General features: G+C 46.1%; 1 protein-coding gene across 1 annotated transcript in view; it reads right to left on the bottom strand.

The window, feature by feature from the left end:
* The window catches only part of mcm9 (minichromosome maintenance 9 homologous recombination repair factor), a 33,265-nt gene that overhangs the window by 7,253 nt on the left and 434 nt on the right, over positions 1-25,578 (bottom strand). Inside the window, exons 2-14 of the mRNA XM_015975482.3 lie at positions 25,519-25,578; positions 25,292-25,445; positions 24,285-24,391; positions 12,496-12,702; positions 12,331-12,412; positions 8,183-8,383; positions 7,988-8,113; positions 6,633-6,752; positions 6,367-6,541; positions 5,660-5,862; positions 2,328-2,531; positions 1,548-1,630; positions 135-280 (exon numbers count right to left, since the gene is read on the bottom strand). The exon at positions 25,519-25,578 is cut by the window's right edge and continues 97 nt beyond it. Of these exons, the coding sequence (XP_015830968.2) occupies positions 135-280; positions 1,548-1,630; positions 2,328-2,531; positions 5,660-5,862; positions 6,367-6,541; positions 6,633-6,752; positions 7,988-8,113; positions 8,183-8,383; positions 12,331-12,412; positions 12,496-12,702; positions 24,285-24,391; positions 25,292-25,445; positions 25,519-25,578 (1,868 nt within the window). The remainder of the gene's footprint in view (positions 1-134; positions 281-1,547; positions 1,631-2,327; positions 2,532-5,659; positions 5,863-6,366; positions 6,542-6,632; positions 6,753-7,987; positions 8,114-8,182; positions 8,384-12,330; positions 12,413-12,495; positions 12,703-24,284; positions 24,392-25,291; positions 25,446-25,518) is intronic.

Genomic DNA, 25,578 nt, shown 5'->3' with positions numbered 1-25,578 from the left:
CACACACACGCACACACACGCACACACACACGCACACACACACACACACACACACACACACACACACACACACACACACACTGTGGTATGACACCTGGTGAGTGAGTTTAGTGATTGTTCAGGAATGAACTTACCTGGAGAGTCGGTCCATCTCCGTCTGAAGAAGCAGAGGCAGGTTGAGTCCTTCCAGCAGAATCTGGCACTGGGTTTGGTACTGCTGAACCGGGTCATCAGGAAACGAGGTGAGCAAAGCGTTCACATTTCCCAGCAGAGCTCCACCCTGAAAGAGACGCACCTGATGGTTACAGACCCTCAGAGTTACGGCGAGAAAACAACCAGAAGAATGTGTCCTCGTGGACGAAGATGGAAGCCAGAACTGTTCTAAGCTGTTCTCCAGAGGTTCCCGGTTATTTCCTGGGCAGATCTCTGGTTGAAAGCTTCTCTCACCAGCAGTAAAGTTTTTTAGCGATGTTGCTAATAAATGACTGAGCGCTGAGGAACATTAAAACGTTTCCAGTTCTACCTGTATTTGTACACCCAGCTTTAAGAGACCGGTGTTGTGTCAGAAAGCGTTGCTCCTCCTGTCTAGCTCTCTCTCTCCTGGCGAATCAAGTCAGATCAAAGCACCGAGCCACATACTCGTCTGTCCCAGATTACAGCAGCGTTTCCTCTGGACATTTATCAATAACAGATTATAATCCCGTACAAACGCCACCAGCTTCGACTACATTTGGAACCAAAATAGAACTTAACTGGACTGAAAATGTAAAACATGAAACTAAGTGAAAACACGTGATCGAGGCTCCATCTTCGAGACTAAAGTGAGTTTCTGGTTCAAAACATCCCTGGTGTTGTTTCAGTCTGCTATTTTTATGCTCGTTCATATCTTAATATTGTTTAAGTCAGAGGTTGGACTCTTTGTTATGTCTGAATAAGGGCGTTAGTACACATAGCTGAGAATACCAACAGTTCTGTAGGACAATAGTTACTTTACCAGTTAACATGCTAATAAGAGTAGAACATACATGTTCCTGTCAAATATTAGAATCTGTCTTTTATCAGACAGAACTAGGGATGTACACACTTAACCGGTTACTCCATTAATGTTCCAACCGGGTAAAATAGTGTTAACTGCTTCAGGTCCTTATGCTGCGCTGGGGGATAATATATTTTGTGCCACTAGAGTGCGCAAAAACGCTGCTAACAAAATACGTTTAATGGTCAACCTCAGAAGAAGAAATTAGCTTGTCACATGACCAAAAATGTGCAGAAACATAAATCAGTAAGCAAAGAGCTTTTATTTCTTAGTTATTTCATTCATGAACGCAATAAGCCTCACATGAAAGGTTTCCAGTTAATCAGCTATTAACCGTAAACGGGCGTCAACACCCGGCTAAAGAACACGCGGAAATCCTGCTTCCCTAGATGGACCCTAAACTCCACCACAGGCACACCGGTGACTCGGCACACAGAAAACTCCTCTGATCTGTACTGTGGCTGGGCTTCATACTCCGACTGACTCATGGTGAGAAGGTTTGGTCTCTTACCTGCATGGAGCACTCCATGACAGAGACAGCAGTGACCGCGTCCTCTATGGTGACCATCTCTCTGAACATCAGCCTAGCATGAGCTGTAGGGTCAGTAGAGGTCAGTATCATGTATGTTCTACAGGACAGCAGATACTTCCACATGTATCATATATGTTCTATAGTACAGCAGATACTTCCAAATGCATCATGTATGTTCTATAGTACAGCTGTTACTTCCACATGTATCATGTATGTTCTATAGTACAGCAGATACTTCCAAATGCATCATGTATGTTCTATAGTACAGCTGTTACTTCCACATGTATCATGTATGTTCTATAGTACAGCTGTTACTTCCACATGTATCATGTATGTTCTATAGTACAGCTGATGCTTTATGTGTATCATGTATGTTCTATAGTACAGCTGTTACTTCCACATGTATCATGTATGTTCTATAGTACAGCTGATGCTTTATGTGTATCATGTATGTTCTATAGTACAGCTGTTACTTCCACATGTATCATGTATGTTCTATAGTACAGCTGATACTTCCACATGTATCATGTATGTTCTATAGTACAGCTGATACTTCCACATGTATCATGTATGTTCTATAGTACAGCTGATACTTCCACATGTATCATGTATGTTCTATAGTACAGCTGATACTTCCACATGTATTATGTATGTTCTATAGTACAGCTGATGCTTTATGTGTATCATGTATGTTGTGAGCAGCAGTAAACAGCTGTTACTGGTGTTTAAACAACATGGTAGCAGGACGCCCACCCTCACCTTCTGCCAGTCTGCTGAGACTCTCCAGCATGCGGATGGTTGTGCGAGCAGCGTTGCGTCCATCGCTCTGGCGCTGCAGCTGATAGTAGCGGGTCAGGATGCATTTAGCCTCCTCAGACACTTGTGGCTGCAGTTGCTTGATTATGCTGAAATAAGCTTTCATTTTCTCCATGGACCACAGAGAAGACGACTCCACAGGTGGTCCTAAAGGAGGTCAGAACCAGTTTTCATCCTGGAACTAAACACCTGTAAGACTTAAACCATGGGGTGGCAGGGTGAGAAACTCCTGCTGTTGTAAAAATCAGAGCAAGACGGCAGAATGAGGATAAACCATGAGCAGACAATTTTCCAGCTGTAGTGAAAGATGGAGTCTGGCGACGGCACAAAGACGTTTCTTTAGAAGAAAAGCTTCGTTTCTGTTGTGGTTTTAAAGATTCGTTCAAGTCATTTAGAACAGAGGAAAGCGCCGCAGCAAACTCGGCTTCAGACTCCGTCTACATTGTTTACGAGAAACTGAGGGTTGCAGTCTTTGACGTACGCTGCTCTGCGCTGATTGGCTTGTTAGAATTCTCAGGGGTGGGGTTATTTGAATGGAACCATTACCAAGGCCCTTGCTTCCCATTAGGAAGGTTTGGCATGGCTGACAAGGCTATAGAAAATATACCTTTGTCATTTTCTCAACCCTACTCCCAACATACTCACGGTTTCCTCCATGTTGCCAAACATTATGTCTACAGATAACGCTCATTTATATGCCCTTTGACCTCCTGTCAGCCGTCCAGGCTCCTGTAGCAGCTCTTCTCTGTTTATGTCCCGCACTTGACGGATCAGTCATCAGGCTTCATTAGCTGGTCTCAACAGTCTGAATGCAGATTAATGTAATTTATAGTAGTCTAGACTAACTGTAAGAGAATAAAGGTTTAATTTACTCTCTTTTAAGTTTTAATCACCATCAGAAAGCTAAACTCTGCCACCTGCTGGTCAAAACATGCAACTACCCTCCTTAAAATGTGAACTTTTGTTTTATAGACTAAACCTGCTGACAATCAAACTTTACATTTCTAAAGTAAATCATTTAAAATATGAAATTATATGAAGATTAAAACTGGTAAGTGAACACGGACGATATTCTAAAGCCCTGCAGAGAAAACCTTTCTGGGTTCAGAGACAACTGGAATGTTTTAGACTCGAGGAGAAATAAAAGCAGCGTGTTCCTCAATTCAATAAGAAATCATCATAAAGGGATAATCCACCCAAAAGTTCATCTTTGCCTGTTCACAAACATCCCAGACCCGGCTATCTTCCTTTAGCTTTAGCTTAGCATAAAACACAGTAAGTGAATGGATCCAAGTAGCATTGTGAGTAACAATGTCCTTAAATAAATAAATAAATAAATAAATAAAATACTACATCCCTGTCAGCTTAAAAAACTTTCATGCAACACAAACACACAAGGTTTAATCTCTCCTGCACAAAAGTGATGTGCTTATTTTTTCTCTTGTTGCCATTGTGTGTGTGTGTGTGTGCGTGTGCGTGTGTGTGTGTGTGTGTGTGTGTGCGTGTGCGTGTGTGTGTGTGTGTGCGTGCGTGTGTGTGTGTGTGTGTGTGTGTGTGTGTGTGTGCGTGTGTGTGTGTGTGTGTGTGTGTGTGTGTGTGTGTGTGTGTGTGTGCGTGTGTGTGTGTGTGTGTGCGTGTGTGTGTGTGTGTGTGTGTGTGTGTGTGTGTGTGTGTGTTGCCTGAAAGTTGTTTAAGCTGACGGAGGTGTGGTATTTAATCGCTGCACCAAACTCAATCCGTACAGCCTTCTGCAGGAACGGAGACCTGACTGACTGATAACAACAAAGCTTTACCAAATGCCTGAACCTGCTCCTCCTCTGGTAATCTAAAATAAATCGCTTTAATGACCCCCCCCCCCCCTTCCCCTTGCAGCCGTGAGACATGGAGATTGTTCCATGTGCAGCACACGGAAGCTTATTAAATGTCTTCAGAGGTTGGGAAACTCTTCAAACAGCTCTGCAGAGAGCCTACAATGTTACTCCTGCAATATTAAGATGCCAGGAAAGCAGATCCAGGAGCAGCGGCACATTCATCAGAAATCTTCAAAGAAAAGGGAAAACTTGGAGCTGCATCACATCGTCGGTTCACTAACAATGTGTGCATCTGTTTAAGCGGGCGTCTTTAGGGCTGCTCTGCACGTTTTAGTGTTTGCTTACAGCTGTGCTCTGTCATAAAGTAGTCCCAAGTCTAAAATGGCTCCAGTGATTCCTTTATGTTAATATTTATTGTCACTTGCAGTCAGTCGGATTATTTAGGTCACCTAATGGCCTGTGTCTGCATAGTGCCTTCTTAGGGTTCTACACCTCACACCACACCCATTCACACCCTGGTGACGAGGAGCCACAGCTGCCTTGGGGTTAGGGTTACACACTGACCGAGGCCATACAATGACCACCACCAGGCAAGGTGGGTTAAGTGTCTTGCCCAAGGACACAACAGCAGCATTCTCTGGTGGGACCCAGGATCGAACCTGCAACTGGACTACCCGCTCTACCTCCTGAGCTACTGCTGTCCTCCAAACAGAGCTGGGATCACTACTGAGTAGTTTTAAGGTTTTTTTACTCACAGTGCTACCTGGACACACATACATATGTAATTCAATTGCGATGTGACAAAAGGAGATTTTCTAATCGCAAAGGCTGCGATTTGACTGGCAGCGAGTGGTTAGCGTAATGCTAATATACATGGAAAAACCCATAGGGATGCTAATGCTAATATCACCAATTACATTCTTACAAATAACGAATTAGGAACGAGCCAAATGATTTCATTTGGAGTCTAATAAAAAGTAAAAACTGCCATTAATCAAATAATTACAGATATTTTAGTAAAGCTAGAAACCCGTAAGAGCCTTTAACTCCACTGAGTTTTGGCTAGCAGGTTTGGCTTCGATTAGTTTAAAATATAAGAAAATAATCTTGAATTAAATCGCAATTAGATTCCTTTCCAGAATCGTTCAGCCCCAGTCCAATCCATCCTCGTGTTTCTCAAAGAAGACCTCCACCTCGTGAATCTACAAGCTCCAGTTCTGTCTCCGGGGCTGCTCTCACTACTGTCTCCTACAGCGGAAACCCTTTTATCACACATCACGCCTGACGCTTTTCTCCACCCATTCTCCATAGCTTTCTTGGCTTATGCTTCCTGTCAGATGTCCTTCCTGACACAACCCTCTACATTTATCCAGACTTGGGATTGGTACACGGAGTCACTGGCCTGTCATCTCTATGATTGAATAGAATCGATCAGAATTGTATTTCCAAACAGAAAGGTGTTACCTCTGTCCTCCAGAATAAAAGATGAAATTATTCGGTCCCACTCTGGGTTCCTGGTGTCCCTCAGAACCAGAACCAGGTCAAAACGACTCAGTAGAGGGCTGGCCAGAGCCACGTTCACAGAGAGAGGTTCGCTGGAGTCGTACTGGCCCTTAGGGTTTGTCGCTGCTAAGATGGAGGTTCGAGTGTTCAGCTTACAGACCATCCTGTAAAAGAGCGAGAGACCAGGACGGGTTACCACTGGTGGTGAGAGAGAGGAGCAACACATACTGATACCTAGCCCCACGTTAGCTCATCTGCTTTTCTGTCTAACGTGTAAAGCTACAGTAAACTAGCCTCTTTTAGCGACAGAAGAGTGTAGGTCTTATAAACACCATTTAAACGTACTCAGAAACAGTCAAAGCCCCTGACTGCTTTCACATAATCATTCTTTTTTATATGACGTTTACACATGTAGCTGTTAACGACATCATCTCTGCGCAGCTGAACAGAAGCAGGCTGCGACTAGTCAGTGCCGCTGGCTGAATTTCCTCTGAAATTACAATCATCCACAAACATTAAAGACCAAGTTCTCTTGCTATTTCGACACATGCATGATCTCCACTATAAAGCCAGTTTTCTAAGTGTGTGTGTGTGTGTGTGTGTGTGTGTGTGTGTGTGTGTGTGTGTGTGTGCGTGAGTGTGTGTGTGTGCGTGTGTGCGCGTCATACCCAGCCTTGGCCACGCTGATGGACTGTTGCTCCATAGCCTCATGAATACTGATCCGATCATGTTCCTTGATGCTGTTGAACTCATCGATGCAACACAAACCACCGTCTGACAGAACCAGAGCTCCCGCCTCCAGGTGCCACTCGCCTCCATCTTTTACCGCTGCCACGGTCAGTCCTTCACAAAGAATGTGCAGAGTCAGTGTGCAAGCACAGGCAGCTATTGGGAAGGTTCTTCAGCTTAAGAAGCTAACGAAAACATGACCCACCGGCACTCGTTGATCCGATTCCAGCTGTGAGAACAGAGCGGGAAATGATCTTGGCTGCATATTTCAGGAACTGAGACTTCCCGGTGCCGGGGTCACCAACCAGCAGCATGTGGCACTCTCCTGCAAGTGAGTGACACAGATCAGCAACAAACCCAACAGTGAGTCAGCAGTCTGCTGCACACAACATATTTAGATAAAAGAGACGAGTCATAAGACATGTGGGAATATAAAACAACAATAAAGTGATTAGCATGTAGTATATTCATTGTTTCTGGTAAGTAGGCATAATCTGGTGTGGATTCAAACCGAGGACCTCCATGCTGTGAAGCAATCTGGCTGAAGCCTACTTCACACTGGAAGCGTCAGCGGCGCGGAACGGCACAGCTTCAAATAGAATGGATTATAGTCTATGGGGGTGGTTCAAACCAGTCGTGATGCAGCCATGTTCAGACGTGTCCCTGAAGCGGCACGCCGCGCCGCGATGCTTAAGATAGGATCGGGTTCTATTTTATCCAAGAGCTGCTTCTGGGACGCGTCAATTTACGCCTAGACTAGGCAGGAAATCAGTGTAAAATCCCCAGTAATTAAAAAAAACAAAAATATTGCAGCGATGCTACTTCATGTAGATGTAGCTTACATGTGACCTAACGGATATTTACTCCGACTGTCAGTCTAAAAGCGCAGCGGTGTGTTTTCCATGGCTTTAATCCTGGCAGTGGAGAGGAACAACATCCTATATGACATCAAACAGTGATTTCAAACGGCAAATGGCGGATTGCATAAACAAACCTTTGAAGTTTTGAGAGATTTTTTGATGTCGCGAGTGGAGTGAGGAGCATGGTAAAGAAGCCGCCTCACGGCTCAGACTCTCCCGGTGTGCGCTGGAGGGCAGTGGTTGTCGTGGGAACGCAGTAGAGTGTAACCGTCGTCACCTCCAGCTGCTGCTGAATCAGCTGAGTCAATCATAAAGCTAGTTTTTAAATGATGATGTCATTTATAGTCAGACACATCAGAGGGTTTTCCACAGTTTAAGGTCAAAGGTCAGACATTCTCCTTCAGGATGTTCTGCTAGAGAGCAGGATTCATGGTTTCATCAGTTCCAGCAGGTGGTCCTGCAGCAGCAGAGCCCCACAGACCATCACACTACCACCGCCATGCCTGACTGTTTTAGATGCAGTTGGCCAGTCTTCATATATCCTTCTAGACACCCTGAGGTGTTTTACACCACAGCAGTCATTCACTCACTCACACACAGGCAGTGATGAGCCACTATGTACCCACAGCAGTGGGGGAGGGGTAACTCAACTCCTTTTATGGTCACATGAACCCCAGGCAGAAAAATGAGATAAACACACCTCTGATCTTGGTTCCGGACGAATCTACTCTCTGCACTCCTCCGGCCAGAACCATGGCCACAGCCAGCTTAACCACATACATGCCAAACACCTTAGGACACAGGCTCATCAGGATCTGGTTTCGACCTGTGGAAAGAAGAAAAGGATGTATGAAAAGTAAGTCACGACGCAGCAGGCTGTGTCAGCAACACGCACCGGCTAAAGGATCATGTCTGTAGTCCTCCCAGAACTCATCAAAGTCTCTCTGAACGTCTTTGGCCAACAGCGACGCAGCAGCCTGCTGGTTGTTGACTTCTACGTTGTTGGCTTTGAGGACCAGCTCCACCTCACAGCCAAGGCCTTCATGGAAAGGCTTCCAGCGTAGACTCATCACCCCGTACACGGTTACATCGTCTCCTGCCAGTAATCACAGTAAGTAAAGCAGACGGCTGCAGGGTTAAAGCCTTTCTTATGCTTGGCTTTTAACACGTTTATCTTAGTTTTTACGTCTTTTATGTCGTTCGTTGTGTGTTCTGTTTTTTAATCCAGTGTCCATTCTGTGAAGCACTTTGGTCAGTATTATACTGTTACAAATGAAGTTGGCTTGTCTGGCTCACAATCGCATCAACGCATTGATGAGTTAGTGCCGACTCAGTAAGGCTGGTCCGGATAGCTTATTTGGTTTCACATCTGGGTCATATGTGCTTTTTCCGTTCTGATGTGACAGTTTTTTCAGACCTCTTCCTCTACGGTCCGTCCGACTGGGACCGGAGTGACAGTATGGACTGACTGCCTGCCTGAAATTCATGCCAGCATTAGAGCATTAGGTCGGCCTCTTCACTGTCTGGTTTTAAGAGCTTCGGTCGGTAACAAGATGGCGCCTGTGCTTGGCTTAGCCGCAGTCAGCGGCCACATTTTCAAACTTTTCTCCACTAACCTCCTCTTTTCCACCTCGCTCCTGTCTGTGATCCTCTTCAGTAGTGTCCCTGCTACCATCTCCTATGATCGCCAGACTCTTCTGTCCTTCCGTTCTTTCACGATCGCCCAAGATGCACCGAGGACGTACCTCCCTGTTTGTTTACCTGAGTGGCGCGCTGGCCCGGAGCCAAATGACGATTCCAACCAGGGCGCCTCCAGCGATGTTTGTCCGGTCCCGGGAAAACGTCGGAGGAAACGAGGTAAACGAGCAGGAATCCAGGTGAGAATAAGACTTCTCTTAAAGCGTGGTTTATCTAGTAAACATCGGCGTGATCTTCTAGCTTCTTGTCCTTTGTTTGGTGACCTGAGCGCCACTTCCACATTCCCGCCAGGCCGTGTTGCAGCGCGGTTCATCCGTCCAAATTTTTTAAGGTTGGTTTATCCTCATTCCTCAGTGGTTTCTCCTCCTGTTCCCTCCATAAGTGGTTTTTATAAACACCGTGGATCTAACCCTGCTAATTTACGTCCACTAACTCCAGCTGTTTGTGTAGTTTCTGGTTCCTCCACCTCACTCAGCATGGCCCTATTAAATACCCGCTCTGTTAACAATAAGTCCTTCCTGCTCAATGATCTAATTCTCTCTAAAAACCTGGATTTTCTGTTTCTGACTGAAGTTTGGCAGCAAACATCTGATTATTCTGCTCTGATTGAACTCTGCCCGAGTGGTTATTCTTTTCTTAGCCAGCCCCGGGGTTCTGGTCGTGGTGGAGGCCTAGCTGTTGTTTTCAGAGACCATCTTCCATGTAGCTCTACAACCTCTGGTCACTTTGCTTCCTGGCACTCGCAGAGAACAGGCGCTTCTCTTTTTGCTCCCTTATCTTTTTTTCCCAAGGCTCTTTGTCCTGTCTGCCCACAGAGCGCTTCTCTGCATTTCTTCTGAAAAACTCTATTTTTAACCACGTATTTGATAAACTGGTCATTCAATGCGATCGATAAGATTTTTTCAACAATGAGAACGGAGCAGGGGGCTCCCACATGTCTACAGGGGACACACCCGGTGGGATACATGCTGGATTCCTGGAAGGAGTGGAAGATCATATGCGTCTCCCAGCTGTCCTTGAAGATATCGAAGGCGTGTGGATATTCGGTCTGATGATCACTGGATTTCTCCTTATTGGAGTGGGAGGATATCTGGTTTTCTGGAAATTTGGGAAGACGGGAGCGATTGGAGGGCGACCCGCACCCACGGAAAGCACAGCTGGTGTGGAGACTTCTCAGACTGGGACGTTACTCGAGGTGAATTGTAAGCTGGACAATATTCTAGCTGCGATACCGGTATTAGTGCGTAAAATGGATGTCATCTCAGAGAGAGTCACCGGACGGTATGGACAGGTTTAAAAACCCAAAATTGGCTTCACTGAAGGACTGGAATGATCAGTTTAAAGACTGAAGGCAGAGAGGAAAATTATCTCAGCCTGACCCAAACCAATTCTTGCTATCTGAATGTGACGCTCTGGTAGCCTTGAGCTGCTAGCAACAAACCCCCACGAAGGAATGCAGACAGATGCTGTGAAAACCCGACCCCCCCCCCGCCTTTGGTGGACTTCAGCCTGGCGAGGTCATCAACCTGTAGGAGTCAATGTGCTCTGCGCTTCTCCCAAGACACACCTGCTTAGACTCTATCAACACCTGGATGGTGGGAGCTTTCTTCAGCTGAATGAAGATAAGACTGAGATCCTCATCTGTGCCCCAGACAAGCTGGTTCCCAAAGTCAGAGACTCTCTTGGTCAGCTTGCTTCCCACACCAAACCTTCTGTCAGGAATCTTGGCGTGACCTTTGACCCAGCTCTCACCCTGGATTCTCATGTCAGTTCTCTTGTTGGCTCTTCCTTCTCCCATCTCAGGAACGTTGCTAAGCTGAGTCCCATTCTGTCCCGCTCTGAACTTGAGACAGTTCTCCACACCTTCATCTCCTCACGCTTAGACTACTGTAACTCTCTTTTCACGTGTCTGAGCAGAACCTCCCTGAACCGTCTACAGGTGGTTCAGAACGCCTGTGCTCGGCTTCTGACCAAGTCCTCCAAACACACCCACATCACCCCGCTTCTCCTCCAGCTTCACTGGCTGCCAGTCAACTTCAGGGTTCATTTCAAGATCCTGGTTCTGGTCTATAGGGCCTTACATGGACAAGCACCATCTTACATTGGTGATCTTCTTAGTCCCTACACCCCCAGCAGGTCCCTGAGGTCCAGTGATCAAAGCCTACTGGTTGTGCAGCACCAGGCTAAAGGTCAAAGGTGACAGATCATCTGCTGCTGTGGCCCCCAGACTCTGGACCTCTCTCCCCCTGAGCCTGAGATCAGTGGACTCAGTGGTCTCCTTTAAAAAGCAGCTGAAGACTCACTTGTTCAAGCTGGCTTTTGTATGACCTTCTTCACCTCTCTCTCTTTATTCTGCTCTCCCCACCTATTCCCTATTGCCCCCGTGTACTTATCTGGCCTTCTTTCAATTTATACTCCTGGTCGCACACTCAGGTCCTCCAGCCTGTTGCTCCTCGAGGTCCCGAAAGCGTGTTACAAATCATGCGGACAAAGAGCTTTCTCTGTCGCGGGTCCTAAACCGTGGAACGAACTTCCAGTCACAGTTCGACTGGCATCCACCTTGGCAGATTTTAAGTCTAGACTAAAGACACACTGTTAGTTTGGTTTTTACTACTCTTATTTTATCATCCATTGTAAGGTTTTATTGGGACTTTTTTATCGGCTTGTCTTTTTTTATTGTTGGCTGTATTTGATAGTACTGTTTTATGTTTTTATCTCTATTATTGTGTAACTGTTCAGCACTTTGGTCAGCCGTATGGCTGTGTGTTTAAAGTGCTATATAGATAAAGGTGGTATGGTGTTCCGCCTTCCTCGGGATCCACTGATTTCCCTCTTATCTGTTCACTCTCTCTCTTTCTTAACATATTTTTTTAAATCACATTTGTCTATTTTTGCTCATTTTAAATATATTTTTAACCATTTTCTAAATTCGTTTTTATATTTTTACGTTTTGTTTTTGTGAAGCGCCTCGTGATTTTTATCTTGAGAGGCGCTATAGAAACGATATTTTCTTCTTCTTCTTAAATCTTTTTTGAAAACCTATTTTTATGATTTGGCTTTTAACTCAGCAGCATGATTTGTCCAGCTTTACTGTGTTTTTATTTACTTACTAAAGTCTGTTGGAAGTTAAAAACTACAGAGGGATGTTACAATAACACCCACGGACATACAGGAAGTGGGTTTGTCTGCACACCAGAAACATGAAGAATCACGTTACGGTACATGAATGACCTGTAATTATTTGTGACTAAGCACAATAACGTGTGATTTGACCGACAGCTCACTCTGTTTCAGTGTTCCTGTTGCAACAGTGACCTGTAGGGTTAGGATTAGGGTTAATCTCACCAGATTTACACAAGTCAACCAGGTCGTCCTCCAGGACCACCACCAGAGAACGAGGGATACTTCCCACCGACAGCCTCTGCACCTGGGGCCAAATGCGACAGTTCCTGTGTTTAACGGGACTACATAACAGCACCGAACAACAATGAAAGACGGGTTCTGGCGTACTTGCTCTTGGATCTTGATCTCCTGGTAGTCCCGGCAGGCAGCCGGCTCCGTTTCTCCAGAGAGACAGGTGAATTTGAAAGAGTTACACTCAGCTGAGTTAGGACAGCCCGCCGGAGGGACAGACGTGTAGAACTGGTCAAAATCAGCCTGTACCTTAAACACGTGTTTACACTTTGTGCACATGTAGTCCCGCTCATACTCCAGAACCTGGGAATAAAGAAAAACTGAAAAGAAGACAAAAAGACACATTCTGTCTCTACAACAGAGGAGGTGGAGACACCTGGACTGAACCTTCTGACTAGGGTTGGACATCGAGCATCGACTGGAACCGGGACCAACTGTTTGTTTTTCCCAGGATCGTTTCAAAAAATTTTTTTCGATTCCTAGTTTCGATTCCTAGAATGCCGACCGCAAGAGGAATCCGCGGCCGATCTCCGTGAAAAATAAACGTGATCTGCAAATAGTGATCAATGCTTTTCAGAGCGGATCACAGCAGCTGTCTGTGTGCAGCACCAGGACTTTATATTAGGAAAATGTAGCATCCTGCTCTACTCCCGTCTTGATTTTATTACTAATTTTATCAGACGGGCCCATTGGATCCCAGTCCCAAAGCAGGGCTCTCACAGATGTGACTAGCAGACCAGCTTTATGTTTAAAGTAACACTAGATAGGTTTTAAACTTTAAGCTAGAGCTTCGTCATTGATCTCAGTGACTGTTGAGTTAGAAACTTGATCAGTTTCATATTTGACACCACGCTGCAGTCCTCTGCTGACCAAAACCACACTAGATAGTTTTGTGGAGCGGGTAGGTGCCCTATGATTGCTCTTTACCTATTTTCCTGCTGTTAGCTGTGAAACTAGCAGTTAACATTTTCAGTTCACCGATATTCATTAAGAAGCAGAAGAAGAAAAAAAAGTTAGCCTTTTCTGTTGGCATCATGCCGGAGCCTAGAAGTAAAAGTAAGAGGAATGTCTTTGGATGTGAACAAACAGCTAAAACCAGACTGAATGTTGGAGCGGCCTATGCTAGTTTGAGGGAGCTAAAGGGGGCTACGAAAATCAAAAACTAATGGTGACCTAGCTTTGTTGCCACTGGACTTGTAAGTAATAATATTTTTTGTCCAACGGTGTGGATCTATTGGTTTATTTTAGTATTACAGGGTTTCCCCCAGCGCTTTATAAGCCTGGCGGCCTACCAGGCTTTGCTTGGCCACCCGCCAGGCTAAGCGTCATGTCCCGCACCACTCCCCGACTCTACCGTGTCTGCTGACACACACAGCGCAATGAAACTAGAGCCCTCCATCAGCGGATACTGGTGAGAAACAGCAGTGGAACATGTGCAACCCCCCCACCCCCACCCCTGCTCTCACGGAGGAGCGCTGCGGGACGGAGCGCGCGACCCCCCCCCCCTACACACACACACACACACACACACCCCACCCGACGGCCGAATCCGCCAGGCTTAACTCATTTTCTGGGGCAAACCTTGCATTAGTTTACTCGTCTTAGGGCTAGGCGATATGGCCTACAATCAATTTCATGGTATATTGAAGATTTCACCCCAATAACGATAAATGGACGATAACCACATGCATGTGTAGAAAAATAAGTTGTCCTCTATATGGGGCTGTCACATGTACTACATGGAGTCACCTTGTCATGTGACCTGTCATGTGTCCCGAGATGCGTGTGTCTCCACCTGACCGGGCCATCCGAACGGTCGTTTTTTGGGCTGTTTTCAGGAACCTCCTGAGCATCTGCTCTGGAGTAGGTACTCCGAACGGCCTAATGGAACAGCTGAGCGGAAACCTCCGGTTAACTCACGCTAATGGGTTGTAGCTCAGTAGGAAATTACATCAGCAGACGTCCAAAACAACCAGCAGCAGTATAATTAGAAGAGTAGCTGGTGAAGCAGAAAGGAAGCAAAAAAAAAAAAAAGAAGAAGCACCTATCGCATTTAAAATCTAACTCCTGACACCATAAAACTTGGTGGAATTCCCCCACAGCTGTTGGAAAATAAATGGGGACATTCCCCTTCAGACTAAAGTAACGGGGCTTGTCTCACAAAACTCAGAGCTGCTCTTGTCCTCTGAATGGATTAAATTATAATTTACTTCTATAAAATAAATGCTTTTAATATTATTAATGTTACTTTGGGCGCTTTTGGAGGCTGATCAGTGACATCACTCACTGCCAAAGCAGCCATGATACGCCGATGTCTGTGCACGTTCTAAAAGGGCCGAATTTGAATGGAGACACAACAGCTGAGAGGACTGGGACATCCTATCTCATGGTCAAGTTCCCTGTCCCAGGAACTACCCTGGAGTTCTGGTAATGGAAACATGCCTACTGAGTCAGAGTGGGCCATGTTCCGTGCTTCTATTGTTGAGGCGGCTGACCGGAGCTGCGGCCACAGGGTTGTTGGTGCCTGTCGTGGTGGCAACCCCCAAACTCGCTGGTGGACACCGGCGTTTAGGGATGTTGTCAAGCTGAAGAAAGAGTCCTATCTTGGTCTTTTTGGCTTGTGAGACTCCAGAGGCAGCTGACGGATACCAACAGTCCAAGCAGAATGCGGCATGGTTGGTTGCAGTGGCAAAAACCCGGGCATGAGAGGAGTTTGGTGAGACCATGGAGCAAGACTTCCGTATGGCTTCGAGGAGATTCTGGTCAACTATCCGGCATCTCAGGAGGGGAAAGCAGTGCGCTACCAACACTGTTTACAGAACCATAACAGAGATGTTGCTGCTGACCTCTACTCGGGACGTTGTGGATTGGTAGACGGAATACTTTGAAGACCTTCTCAATCCCACCGGCACGCCTTCCAGTGAGGAAGCAGAGTCTGGGGTCTTTGAGTTGGACTCTCCAATCTCTGGGGCCGAGGTCACTGAGGTGGTCAAAGAACTCCTCAGTGGCAAGGCCCCGGGGGTGAATGAGATCTGCCCGGACTTCCTTAAGGCTCTGGATGTTGTTGGGCACGTGGACATCGGGGACAGTTCGACTGGCTTGGCACACTGGGGTTGGTGGTCCCCTTATTTAAAAAGAGGGACTGCAGAGTGTGTTCCAACTACAGAGAGGTTTTGGAGAGGACGGTCCATCGGATTGTCGAACCTTGGATTCAGGAGGAACAATGTGGTTTTCGTCCTGGCCGTGGAACACTGGACCAGCTCTATACCGTTAGGGGAATCTTGGAGGGTGCATGGGAATTTGCTCAACCAATCTATATGTGTTTGTGGATTTGGAGAAGGCGTTCGACCGCATCCTCCGGGGGGACCTGAGGGGGTATTCCGGGAGTATGGGGTACCAGGCCCTTTGATAAGAGCTGTTAGGTCCATGTATGACTTGTGTCAGAGCTTGGTCCTCATTGCTGGCATTGCTTGTTTCCAGTGGGAGTTGGACTCCGCTAAGGCTGCCCTTTATCACCAAATCTGCTCACAAATTTTATGGACAGGATTCCTAGGTGTAGCCAAGGTGTTGAAGGGGTCTGTTTTCATGGCTTAAGGATCAGGGGTCTCATTTATAAAACATTGCATTGAATCCTTACTAAAACCGTACTTAAACTCAGCAAAACAATGTACTTACGCCAAGTAGGTTTGTGATCCATCAAACATGGAGTACGCACAGCTTCACGCAATCTCTGCTTTAGAAATAAGAGACTATCTAGGAATGTGCTCAGGTGTTTTTTGATCACATCCCGCCCTCACCACGCCCACTTTCTGCCATAAATGGTCAACGCAAAGTGCCTTATGGATTTCATGCATCGTGGCTTGTTGCAGCATTTCACCATTAACGATGGTGACCGCGGATCAAGGAAATGCAATTTCACCGAAGCAGAAATTGTTGTACTTGCAGGTGAGGTGGAAAAATTAAAGGAAGTGCTTTTGCTTCAGAGACAGTATGTGTGTGTGTGTGTGTGTGTGTGGGGGGGGGGGGGGCGTGTTCTGTGTGCGCATGAAGCGGTACAAGTGATAATGCTGCTGGAATTCATAATTTTATCCATCTCAGCAGCAGCACTGCAGGTGCTCTCCATGTCCAAAATGTGCGTAAGCCAGGTCCTTAGTCAACTTAATGTTGCGCACATTTTTCCGCTACGTTTTCTTTTTATAAATCCCAAAGTTTGAGAGGAAAGTTGCTTACACAGTTTTCCGACCCAGCTTTATAAATGAGGCTCCTGACCTTTGCTTTTTGCAGATGATTCATCTGACAGTGATCTCCAGCTTTCGCTGAAGTGGTTCACAGCCAAGTGTGAAGCGGCTGGGAGCCATGTTCTTAAATCGGAAAAGGGTAGAATGCCTTCTCCAGGTCAGGGATGAGGTCCTGCCCCAAGTGGAGGAGTTTAAGTATCTGTGGGTCTTGTTCACGAGTGAGGGAAAGATGGAGCGTGAGATCAATAGGTGGATTGGTGCTGCATCTGCAGTGATGCGGGCGTTGTACCGATCTGTCGTGGTGAGGAGAGAGCTGAGCTGGAAGGCAAAGCTCTCAATTTACCGGTCGGTCTAAGTTCCTACCCTCACCTATGGTCATGAGCTTTGGATAATGACCAAAAGATCAAGATCGCGGATACAAACAGCCAAATTGCGTTTCCTCTGCAGGGTGGCTGGGCTCTCCCTTAGAGATAAGGCAAGAAGCTTGGTCATCCAGGAGGGGCTCGGAGTAGATTCGCTGCTTCTCTATGTCGAGAGGAGTCAGTTGAGGTGGCTCGGGCATCTGGTCAGGAAGCCTCTTGGACGCCTCCCTGGTGAGGTTTTTTTGGGCACGTCCAACTGGAAGGAGACTCAAGGGAAGACCCAGGACACGCTGGAGGGACTATGTCCCTCGGCTGGCCAGGGAACGCCTTGGGTTTCTTCCGGAAGAGCAAGCCCAAGTAGCTGGGGAGAGGGAAGTCTGGGCGTCTTGACTCAGGCTGTTGCCCCCGCGACCCGACTTCAGATAAGCGGCTAAAAATGGATGGACGGACGGATGGATGGATATATAAATGACTGGATGGATGGATGGATGGATGGATATATAAATGACTGGATGGATGGATGGATGGATGGATATATAAATGACTGGATGGATGGATGGATGGATATATAAATGGATGGATGGATGGGTGGATGGTTGGATATATAAATGACTGGATGGATGGATGGACGGACGGAGGGATGGATGGATATATAAATGACTGGATGGATGAATGGATATATAAATGACTGGATGGATGGATGGATATATAAATGACTGGATGGATGGATGGATATATAAATGACTGGATGGATGGATGGATGGACGGACGGAGGGATGGATGGATGGATGGATATATAAATGACTGGATGGATGGATGGATATATAAATGGATGGATATATAAATGGATGGATGGATGGGTGGATGGATGGATATATAAATGACTGGATGGATGGATGGATATATAAATGGATGGATGGATGGATGGATGGATGGATATATAAATGGATGGATGGATGGATGGATATATAAATGACTGGATGGATGGATGGATATATAAATGGATGGATGGATGGATGGATGGATGGGTAGATGGTTGGATGGATAATTACAAGACACTTTAGATTAATCATACTAATTTTAGAACATTATATAACTGTTCAAAAAGAACAGATTATTAAACAACTATGATTAAACAATACTGTATATTTTTATAAAAACAGATCACTGTAGATTCTTTGTAAAGTTTTTGAACAATAGATAGTATTTCTTATTAAATATAGTTCATTATATCATTTTAGAATATTTTATATTTGAGGATATGCCTCAATGTCGTCTTCCTCCTGTTCATCATCATCACTGATGGAGAGATTGGTTGACAATGCCTGTCCTCCATTTCCCAGAGAAATCTAAGTTTAAAACAGCAAAATATATTCTATATCATAATTGTTATTATTATCGTTACCATGAATATTAATATTACGTCTACAAACAACATATTTACCTAAAAATATGTATAATTTCTCTTACTTGTTCAGGGTGTATGTTTAAATATGGCAGATTTAATTTTCATGCTAAGACTCCACCATTTTCAACATTAACATTTACAACACACATATACTTATTTAGGACCACTAATCAACCTGGTGATGAGAGTTTGATAAAACTGGCATTGTTAGTTTCACAGATCTGACGGTAAACACAAGAGGAGACGGACGAGTTGTCTGGTTCTGCAGACACACCAATACTTGGCGCGGTATAGCCCCGCACTGATTGGTGGAATGGCGCCATGGCGCAAACTGTGACTAGCTTGATCTCTGATGATTGGTTGGGTGAAATATCATAATTCTAAGAGTTCATGAAAAGGCACACCAACATCATTTATGATGTGAGTCGAAGTGTCTAAATATTAGGGATGAGCGAGTACACCACTATCTGTATCTGTATCTGTTCAACCAACTAAATTATCTGTATCTGTACTCGGAATGGGCGTGGCATAACCCGGAAGTGGGCGTGGTTTAACCGGGAGTGGGCGTGGTTTACATCAATGTATTATTTTAAGTCTGAAATTGATATGGACTGATCAGAAGTTGCTACGTGTTATTGTTTATTTGAAAACTATTTACAGAGCAGCCTCAGAATTAAGATTAAATATTTTTGATCACAATAGTAAAGGAACTATTACAGAACAAGTTTTTCAATAAAATCAGAACATTAATATTTGAGTGCATGGATTAATACATCTGAACTCATGCAGTAGGAACTAGGAAATATGAAATGCTAGAACCAGACACAACTTTATATTTTTTACACAGAGATGGCGGCGCGGCAGTAGCACGCAGCGGCCACTCCGGAGCCAAATGGTGCCTACGTTTTTGTGTATCATGGTTTTTTATCTTATCTTATTTTTCTTATTTTTTACTATGGATATCGTCGGAACTGGTGCCTGTACATACAGCAGCCAGACACTTTGCTACCTTCAAAACCCGGACAACGATATCCAAGAGGAGCTGCGGGAAACGCTACGAGAACTCGGCTTGCTCCGGGCACCAGGCCTCCGGGCACCAGGCCTCCGGGCACCAGGCCTCCAGGCCTCCGCGCACCAGGCCTCGATGCCTCATCGCTGCCTGATGCTGGCGTCCGGAGGAGGGGACATCGGAAGCGATGCGCGAGGAAGCGTAAGCGCGGCAAGCGGGCGGGAATCTGTCACAGGCTAAAAACAAACCCTAGCCGGCCGGCTCTCCCGTCCATCATCTTGTCCAACGTCTGCTCCCTGGATAATAAACTGGACTACATCCGACTCCAGCAGGCTACGCAGCGTGAGGCCAGAGACTGCTGTGTCTATATTTTCACGGAGACATGGCTCAGCGACAGAGTACCGGACGCCGCTATTCAGCTGGACGGGATGGCCTCGTTTCGAGTCGACAGAAACGTAGCTCTGTGCGGCAAGACTCGCGGTGGCGGCCTGTGTGTTTACGTCAACGAGAAATGGTGCAAGAACGCTCTGCTAGCTTCTCGCTATTGCTCACCGCTGGTGGAGTTTGTGACTGTCAGATGCAGACCATTTTATTTACCACGGGAATTCACCACTGTTTTCATTATCGGAGTGTACATTCCACCTGGCGCTAATACTAAGGAAGCGTTAGGAGAACTGTACACAAACATCAGCGAACTGCAAAACACACACCCAGATGGACTGTTCATTGTTGCTGGAGATTTCAACCATGCAAATCTCAAATCAGTGCTTCCTAGATTCCATCAGTATGTGGACTTTGCAACGAGAGGGGTAAACACGCTGGATTTGGTTTACACAAACATCCCCGGCGCATATCGGGCAGAGCCCCGCCCCCACCTTGGCTACTCAGACCACATCTCTGTCATGCTAATTCCAGCATACAGACCACTCGTCAAGCGAGCAAAACCGGTTCTGAGGCAGGCGAAAACCTGGCCGGCAGGAGCCACCTCTGCTCTTCAAGACTGTTTTGAGTGCACTGACTGGAACATGTTTAGGGAGGCTGCAACTTACGGCGACTCTACTGACTTGGAGGAGTACACGTCATCGGTGTCGAGCTACATCAGCAAATGCATCGATGACGTCACTGTCTCCAAGACCATCATCTCACGACCCAACCAGAAACCGTGGATTACTGCTGAAGTGCGCACACTTTTGAGAACCAGAGACTCTGCCTTCAAAGCGGGAGATAAGGTGGCGCTTAGCAGAGCTAGAAATGAACTATCTCGGGCCATTAGAGAGGCAAAGCGCGCACACGCCCAGAGGATCCACAAGCACTTCATGGACAGCGGCGACACACGGCGAATGTGGCAGGGCCTACAAGCCATCACCAACTACAGGACGACAACACCTGCCTGTGATGGTGACGGCTCCCTCCCTGATGCGCTGAACAACTTCTACGCTCGGTTCGACAGGCAGAACGACGTGGCAGCAAGGAAGTCAATCCCTCCTCCGGACGATCAGGTGTTGTGTCTCACTACAGCAGAGGTGAGGAAAACTCTACGCAGAGTCAATCCACGTAAAGCTGCTGGTCCAGACAACATCCCGGGCAGAGTGCTAAAGGAATGTGGTGAACAGCTGGCGGATGTTCTCACCGACATCTTCAACATCTCTCTGAGCAGTGCCGTTGTTCCCACGTGCTTTAAGGCCGCCACCATCGTCCCAGTGCCCAAGAAATCTTCTGTGTCCTGTCTCAACGACTACCGTCCTGTTGCACTTACACCCACCATCATGAAGTGCTTCGAGCGGCTAGTCATGACACACATCAAGACCCTGTTGCCCCCCTCACTGGACCCACTGCAATTTGCATACCGCCATAACCGCTCAACAGATGACGCCATTTCCACTGCACTCCATCTTGCCCTCACACACCTGGACAAGAAGGACACACATGTTCGAATGCTGTACATAGATTTCAGCTCAGCATTCAACATGATCATCCCCCAGCAACTGATCGGAAAACTGAGCATGTTGGGCCTGAACACCTCCCTCTGCAACTGGATCCTGGACTTTCTGACTGGAAGGCCTCAGTCAGTACGGATTGGGAACTGCACCTCCAGCACCACCACACTAAGCACGGGGGCCCCACAAGGCTGTGTGCTCAGTCCTCTGCTGTTCACACTGCTGACTCATGACTGTGTAGCAACACACAGTTCAAATTACATCATTAAGTTCGCTGATGACACAACCTTGGTGGGTCTCATCAGCAAGAACGACGAGTCAGCATACAGAGATGAAGTGCAGAGGTTAACAAACTGGTGTAAGGTCAACAACCTGTCTCTGAATGTTGACAAGACAAAAGAGATGGTTGTTGACTTCAGGAGGATACGGAGTGACCACTCACCACTGAGCATCAACGGCTCCTCTGTGGAGATCGTCAACAACATCAAATTCCTGGGAGTTCACCTGGACAAAGACCTCACCTGGTCCCTCAACACCAGCTTCCTGTACAAGAAATCCCAACAGCATCTCTTCTTTCTGAGAAGACTGAGAAAGGCCCAGCTTCCACCAACGATGCTAACCACCTTCTACAGAGGAACTATTGAGAGCATCCTGAGCTGCTGTATCACTGCCTGGTTTGGGAACTGTGCAATCTCTGACCGCAAAACCCTACAGCGGATAGTGAAAACAGCAGAGAAGATCATAGGAGTCTCTCTCCCCTCAATCAAGGACATCTACACCACACGCTGCATCCGCAAAGCCACCAGCATTGTGGCTGACTGGTCACACCCCTCTCACACACTCTTCACACTCCTGCCATCTGGAAGAAGGTACCGAAGCATTCGAGCACTCACATCCAGACTGTGCAACAGCTTCTTCCCACAGGCCATTCGTCTCCTCAACGAAAAGGGACTGGACTGATAAACGCATGCATGCACACACACTCACACACACACACGCACGCACACAAACACGCGAACACACTCATGTTCTGTCCTTAATTAGATAGTTTATTTTTCTTATATTTTTTCATGTTGTAAATTTATAATGCATGTAGCACCTTGGTCCTGGAGGAACGCTGTTTCGCCTCACTGTATACAAACCGTATATGGCTGAAGTGACAATAAAGTTGATTGATTGATTGATTTTAATTTGATTAAACTGATTTTTTTCTTAACGTTCTTGGCATTTTCCCACACAAAGTTAAACAAAACAATGTTGATTAATGTGTGTGTGTGTGTGTGTGTGTGTGTGTGTGTGTGTGTGTGTGTGTGTGTGTGTGTGTGTGTGTGTGTGAGTGAGAGAGAGAGATAGAGAGGGAGAGTTCAAAACAATAAAAAACCCGACCGGAGCGGAGGTAGTGACAACAGCACGTCAGCTCTGTCTTGTCAAATGCACCATGTCAGTTACAAAAAAAGTAATTTTAAATATTCATCCGAAAAAGAGGCGAGCTGAAGAAAACCTAGGGAAAACTGAAGAAACGTGAGAAACAGTGAAGCAATCACAGCGAGATCCGTTACTGCCTGTGTGTGTGTGCGTGGATGAACAGGACGGACTGCGCTCCCGGCCGGCTAGAGAGTTTTATGTGTAGGGAGGGGCGGGCGCTCTATGTGACTGGCCAATCACAGAGCGTGAAGACAGTCCATTACCCAATGAGGATTTTCCTTCAGCACGATTACAGATATTGACTCGTTTTACTCGTTTCATGCTCGCATTCGTCAAAAATGCGTTATCCGTACCGGATACTCTTCTGAAACGAGTATCCGGCTCATCCCTACTAAATATACACGTTGGCCCTATAAGGGGGTTAAGACTGACAGGTGCCTTTTAGCCTTCGTGTTCAGTGATAAATGTTAGTGGTTGATGTGAATACTTGCTACTGGGTGTTAGAAAAGCTGTTTATTTAAGTTGGTTCACATGTTGTATTCTCTTTTTTCTCGCTTCCTTAGACCACACAACAGTTACACACTGTAGTTGACACTCTGTCACTAAGAGAATTGAATCATCACCCAGAGAATTGGAATAAACTTGAATCTAGAGTTGTTGTAAGACTCACAACCTCATCGGTTAGCGTCAGAAATTTTGATACCGATAAATTTTCTTTTTATTACCCAGCCCTAGTTCATGTTAGTGTTAGCTCGCTGCTAGCTACAGCAGGCTGCTGCACGGTTGTTTACGACAGTTGTAAATCCGCTTTCATCCAGCAGGGCGGCGGAGCAGGAAACGGCTTTAAGTAGGTCTGCTTTGTAGCAGGTCCTTGAGGGTCGCTATCCAGCAGGTTTTAGTTGTTTACCTGCTCCAACACACCTGATTGCTGGATGAGTCACCTGTTCAGCAGCTCATCAGGCTCTACAGCAGCCTGTTAATCACCAGCAGATTCAAACCAGGTGTGTTTAATCGGAGAAACAACTCAAATCGGCTGGATGGCGGGCTAAAAGATCACTCTCTAGTTTTTCAAATTAACAAAAATATCTAATTGAGTTTTTCCATCAAACTATCTTGGTTGATCTTAAATGCAAAACTGCGCAGTTAGATTATCAAGCATTTAAGGAAAGCACCTTACTGAAATTCAAGCCTTTTCAAGGATTTCAAGCACCCGTACAAACGCTGTATTTGTGTTGCTATAGGCTAACATTCAGTAATAGAGATTTTTAGTAACGGACATGTAAACTGGGACAAAGGCTCCCAGTGTTACCCTGATTATTGTCGTAGATGGACCTACTGGTACCAAGGCCTGGTTTCTGTTTCGGTCCTCCAGCAGCTTAGTCTTAAAATAAAAGCTCAGCAACACTTTTAACACAGGTTGCTTTCAAGACAAACTTATCAGCAATGCCAGCTCATACCTTTCTATTCAGACAACTTCTGGGATGCATGCTCTTCGTTTGTGGTTACCTTGGCAACGCTGGTGCGTATGACGGTCCCGGTCACAGACAGAAAGTGTCCCACGTCTCTGGACCTAGGGATGGTGTGTCTGGTCAGCTCTGGACAAACGGGTAAACCTGGACACAATCAAGTCAATAACCAACGGAAATGTAGCTGCAGCTGACGGTGACATGGTGATTACACAGTATCAGACGCTGTGTTGATTAGCACCCTTAGCCAGCGGAGCAAGGCAATATTCACTTCTTATGGATTAGTAATGTCTATTATTGTAATGTTGATTATTAGGGGTGTGCCGTCATACATACCTCACTATTCAATTCTATTTCAGTTCAGAGTCCTACTCAGTTATTAAACTGAACACATACTCAACAAGCTTTAGTATGAAATCTGCAGGATGAACATGAATCATGGAAATGAAAGTAAACGCGGGCAGTCAGTTTTACTCTTGTAAACAGAATCAGCTGAGACGGTAAACTGGAGCGATGCAGAGATCTGGGAGCTTCTGGCCTTTAGATCTGAAGCTCAGGTCACCAGACAGCCCACCTAGGACTGTGATGGACAGTGGGCTGTCTGGTGGAGCGAATCCTGAAAACCCTTAAGGAGCGTAGCTTCAATCGGCATAAAATACAGTTATGTTCAAGCTAAAAGGAAGTCTGTGAAGGCGCGGAGACCACCCTCACCCCCTAAATTAGGGGTCAATATTTAGCTTCTTTTTCATCATCAGCATCAGCCGAGGTAACATGAATAAGAACGCAGATATGAACACACTGATGTTCCTTCAGTTTGAATCTCCAGTCAGCTAGCTAACCGCATCAGAACCGCACACAGAGCTGCTGTCAGTTGTCTCTCTGTCGGTACGGCTGCTGCTGTTATTCTGTCAAACAATCTATCAGTTCAACCTGCCCGAAGGCTTCATAACAAGCTGGATTTATTCAAGTTAAAAGACGAGACGGAACCTGCTGGGAGACACCCAACAGAGAGCCTACACCAAGGATGGAGGTAGATGGATGTCTGACCTGTGATGCGAGTGTGAAAAGTCTTCATGGTCTGCTCTTTGGGTCTCTGTAGGCCTCCATGCTCAACATCTGTTAGCTCCATGGCTTTCCTCTGTAACACTTTATCAAATATATTCAAAACATCGCTGGGATAGGCGTTGAAATAGTCTCCAACCTGAGAAACAAAAGGACAGATGGGTGAGAGGAGGGCAAATGAACATAAATCCACTGATGACCACCAGCGTTACCTCCATGTTGGCTTCAAACAGAGTCATGGCATTAACCACAACAGAGTGATGAGTGTCTTC

This window comes from Nothobranchius furzeri, chromosome 3 (genome assembly GCF_043380555.1).
Source record: "Nothobranchius furzeri strain GRZ-AD chromosome 3, NfurGRZ-RIMD1, whole genome shotgun sequence".
Taxonomy (NCBI): domain Eukaryota; kingdom Metazoa; phylum Chordata; class Actinopteri; order Cyprinodontiformes; family Nothobranchiidae; genus Nothobranchius; species Nothobranchius furzeri.
Note: the sequence above shows the minus strand (reverse complement) of the source record. Positions and strands in the feature narration are given on the sequence as shown.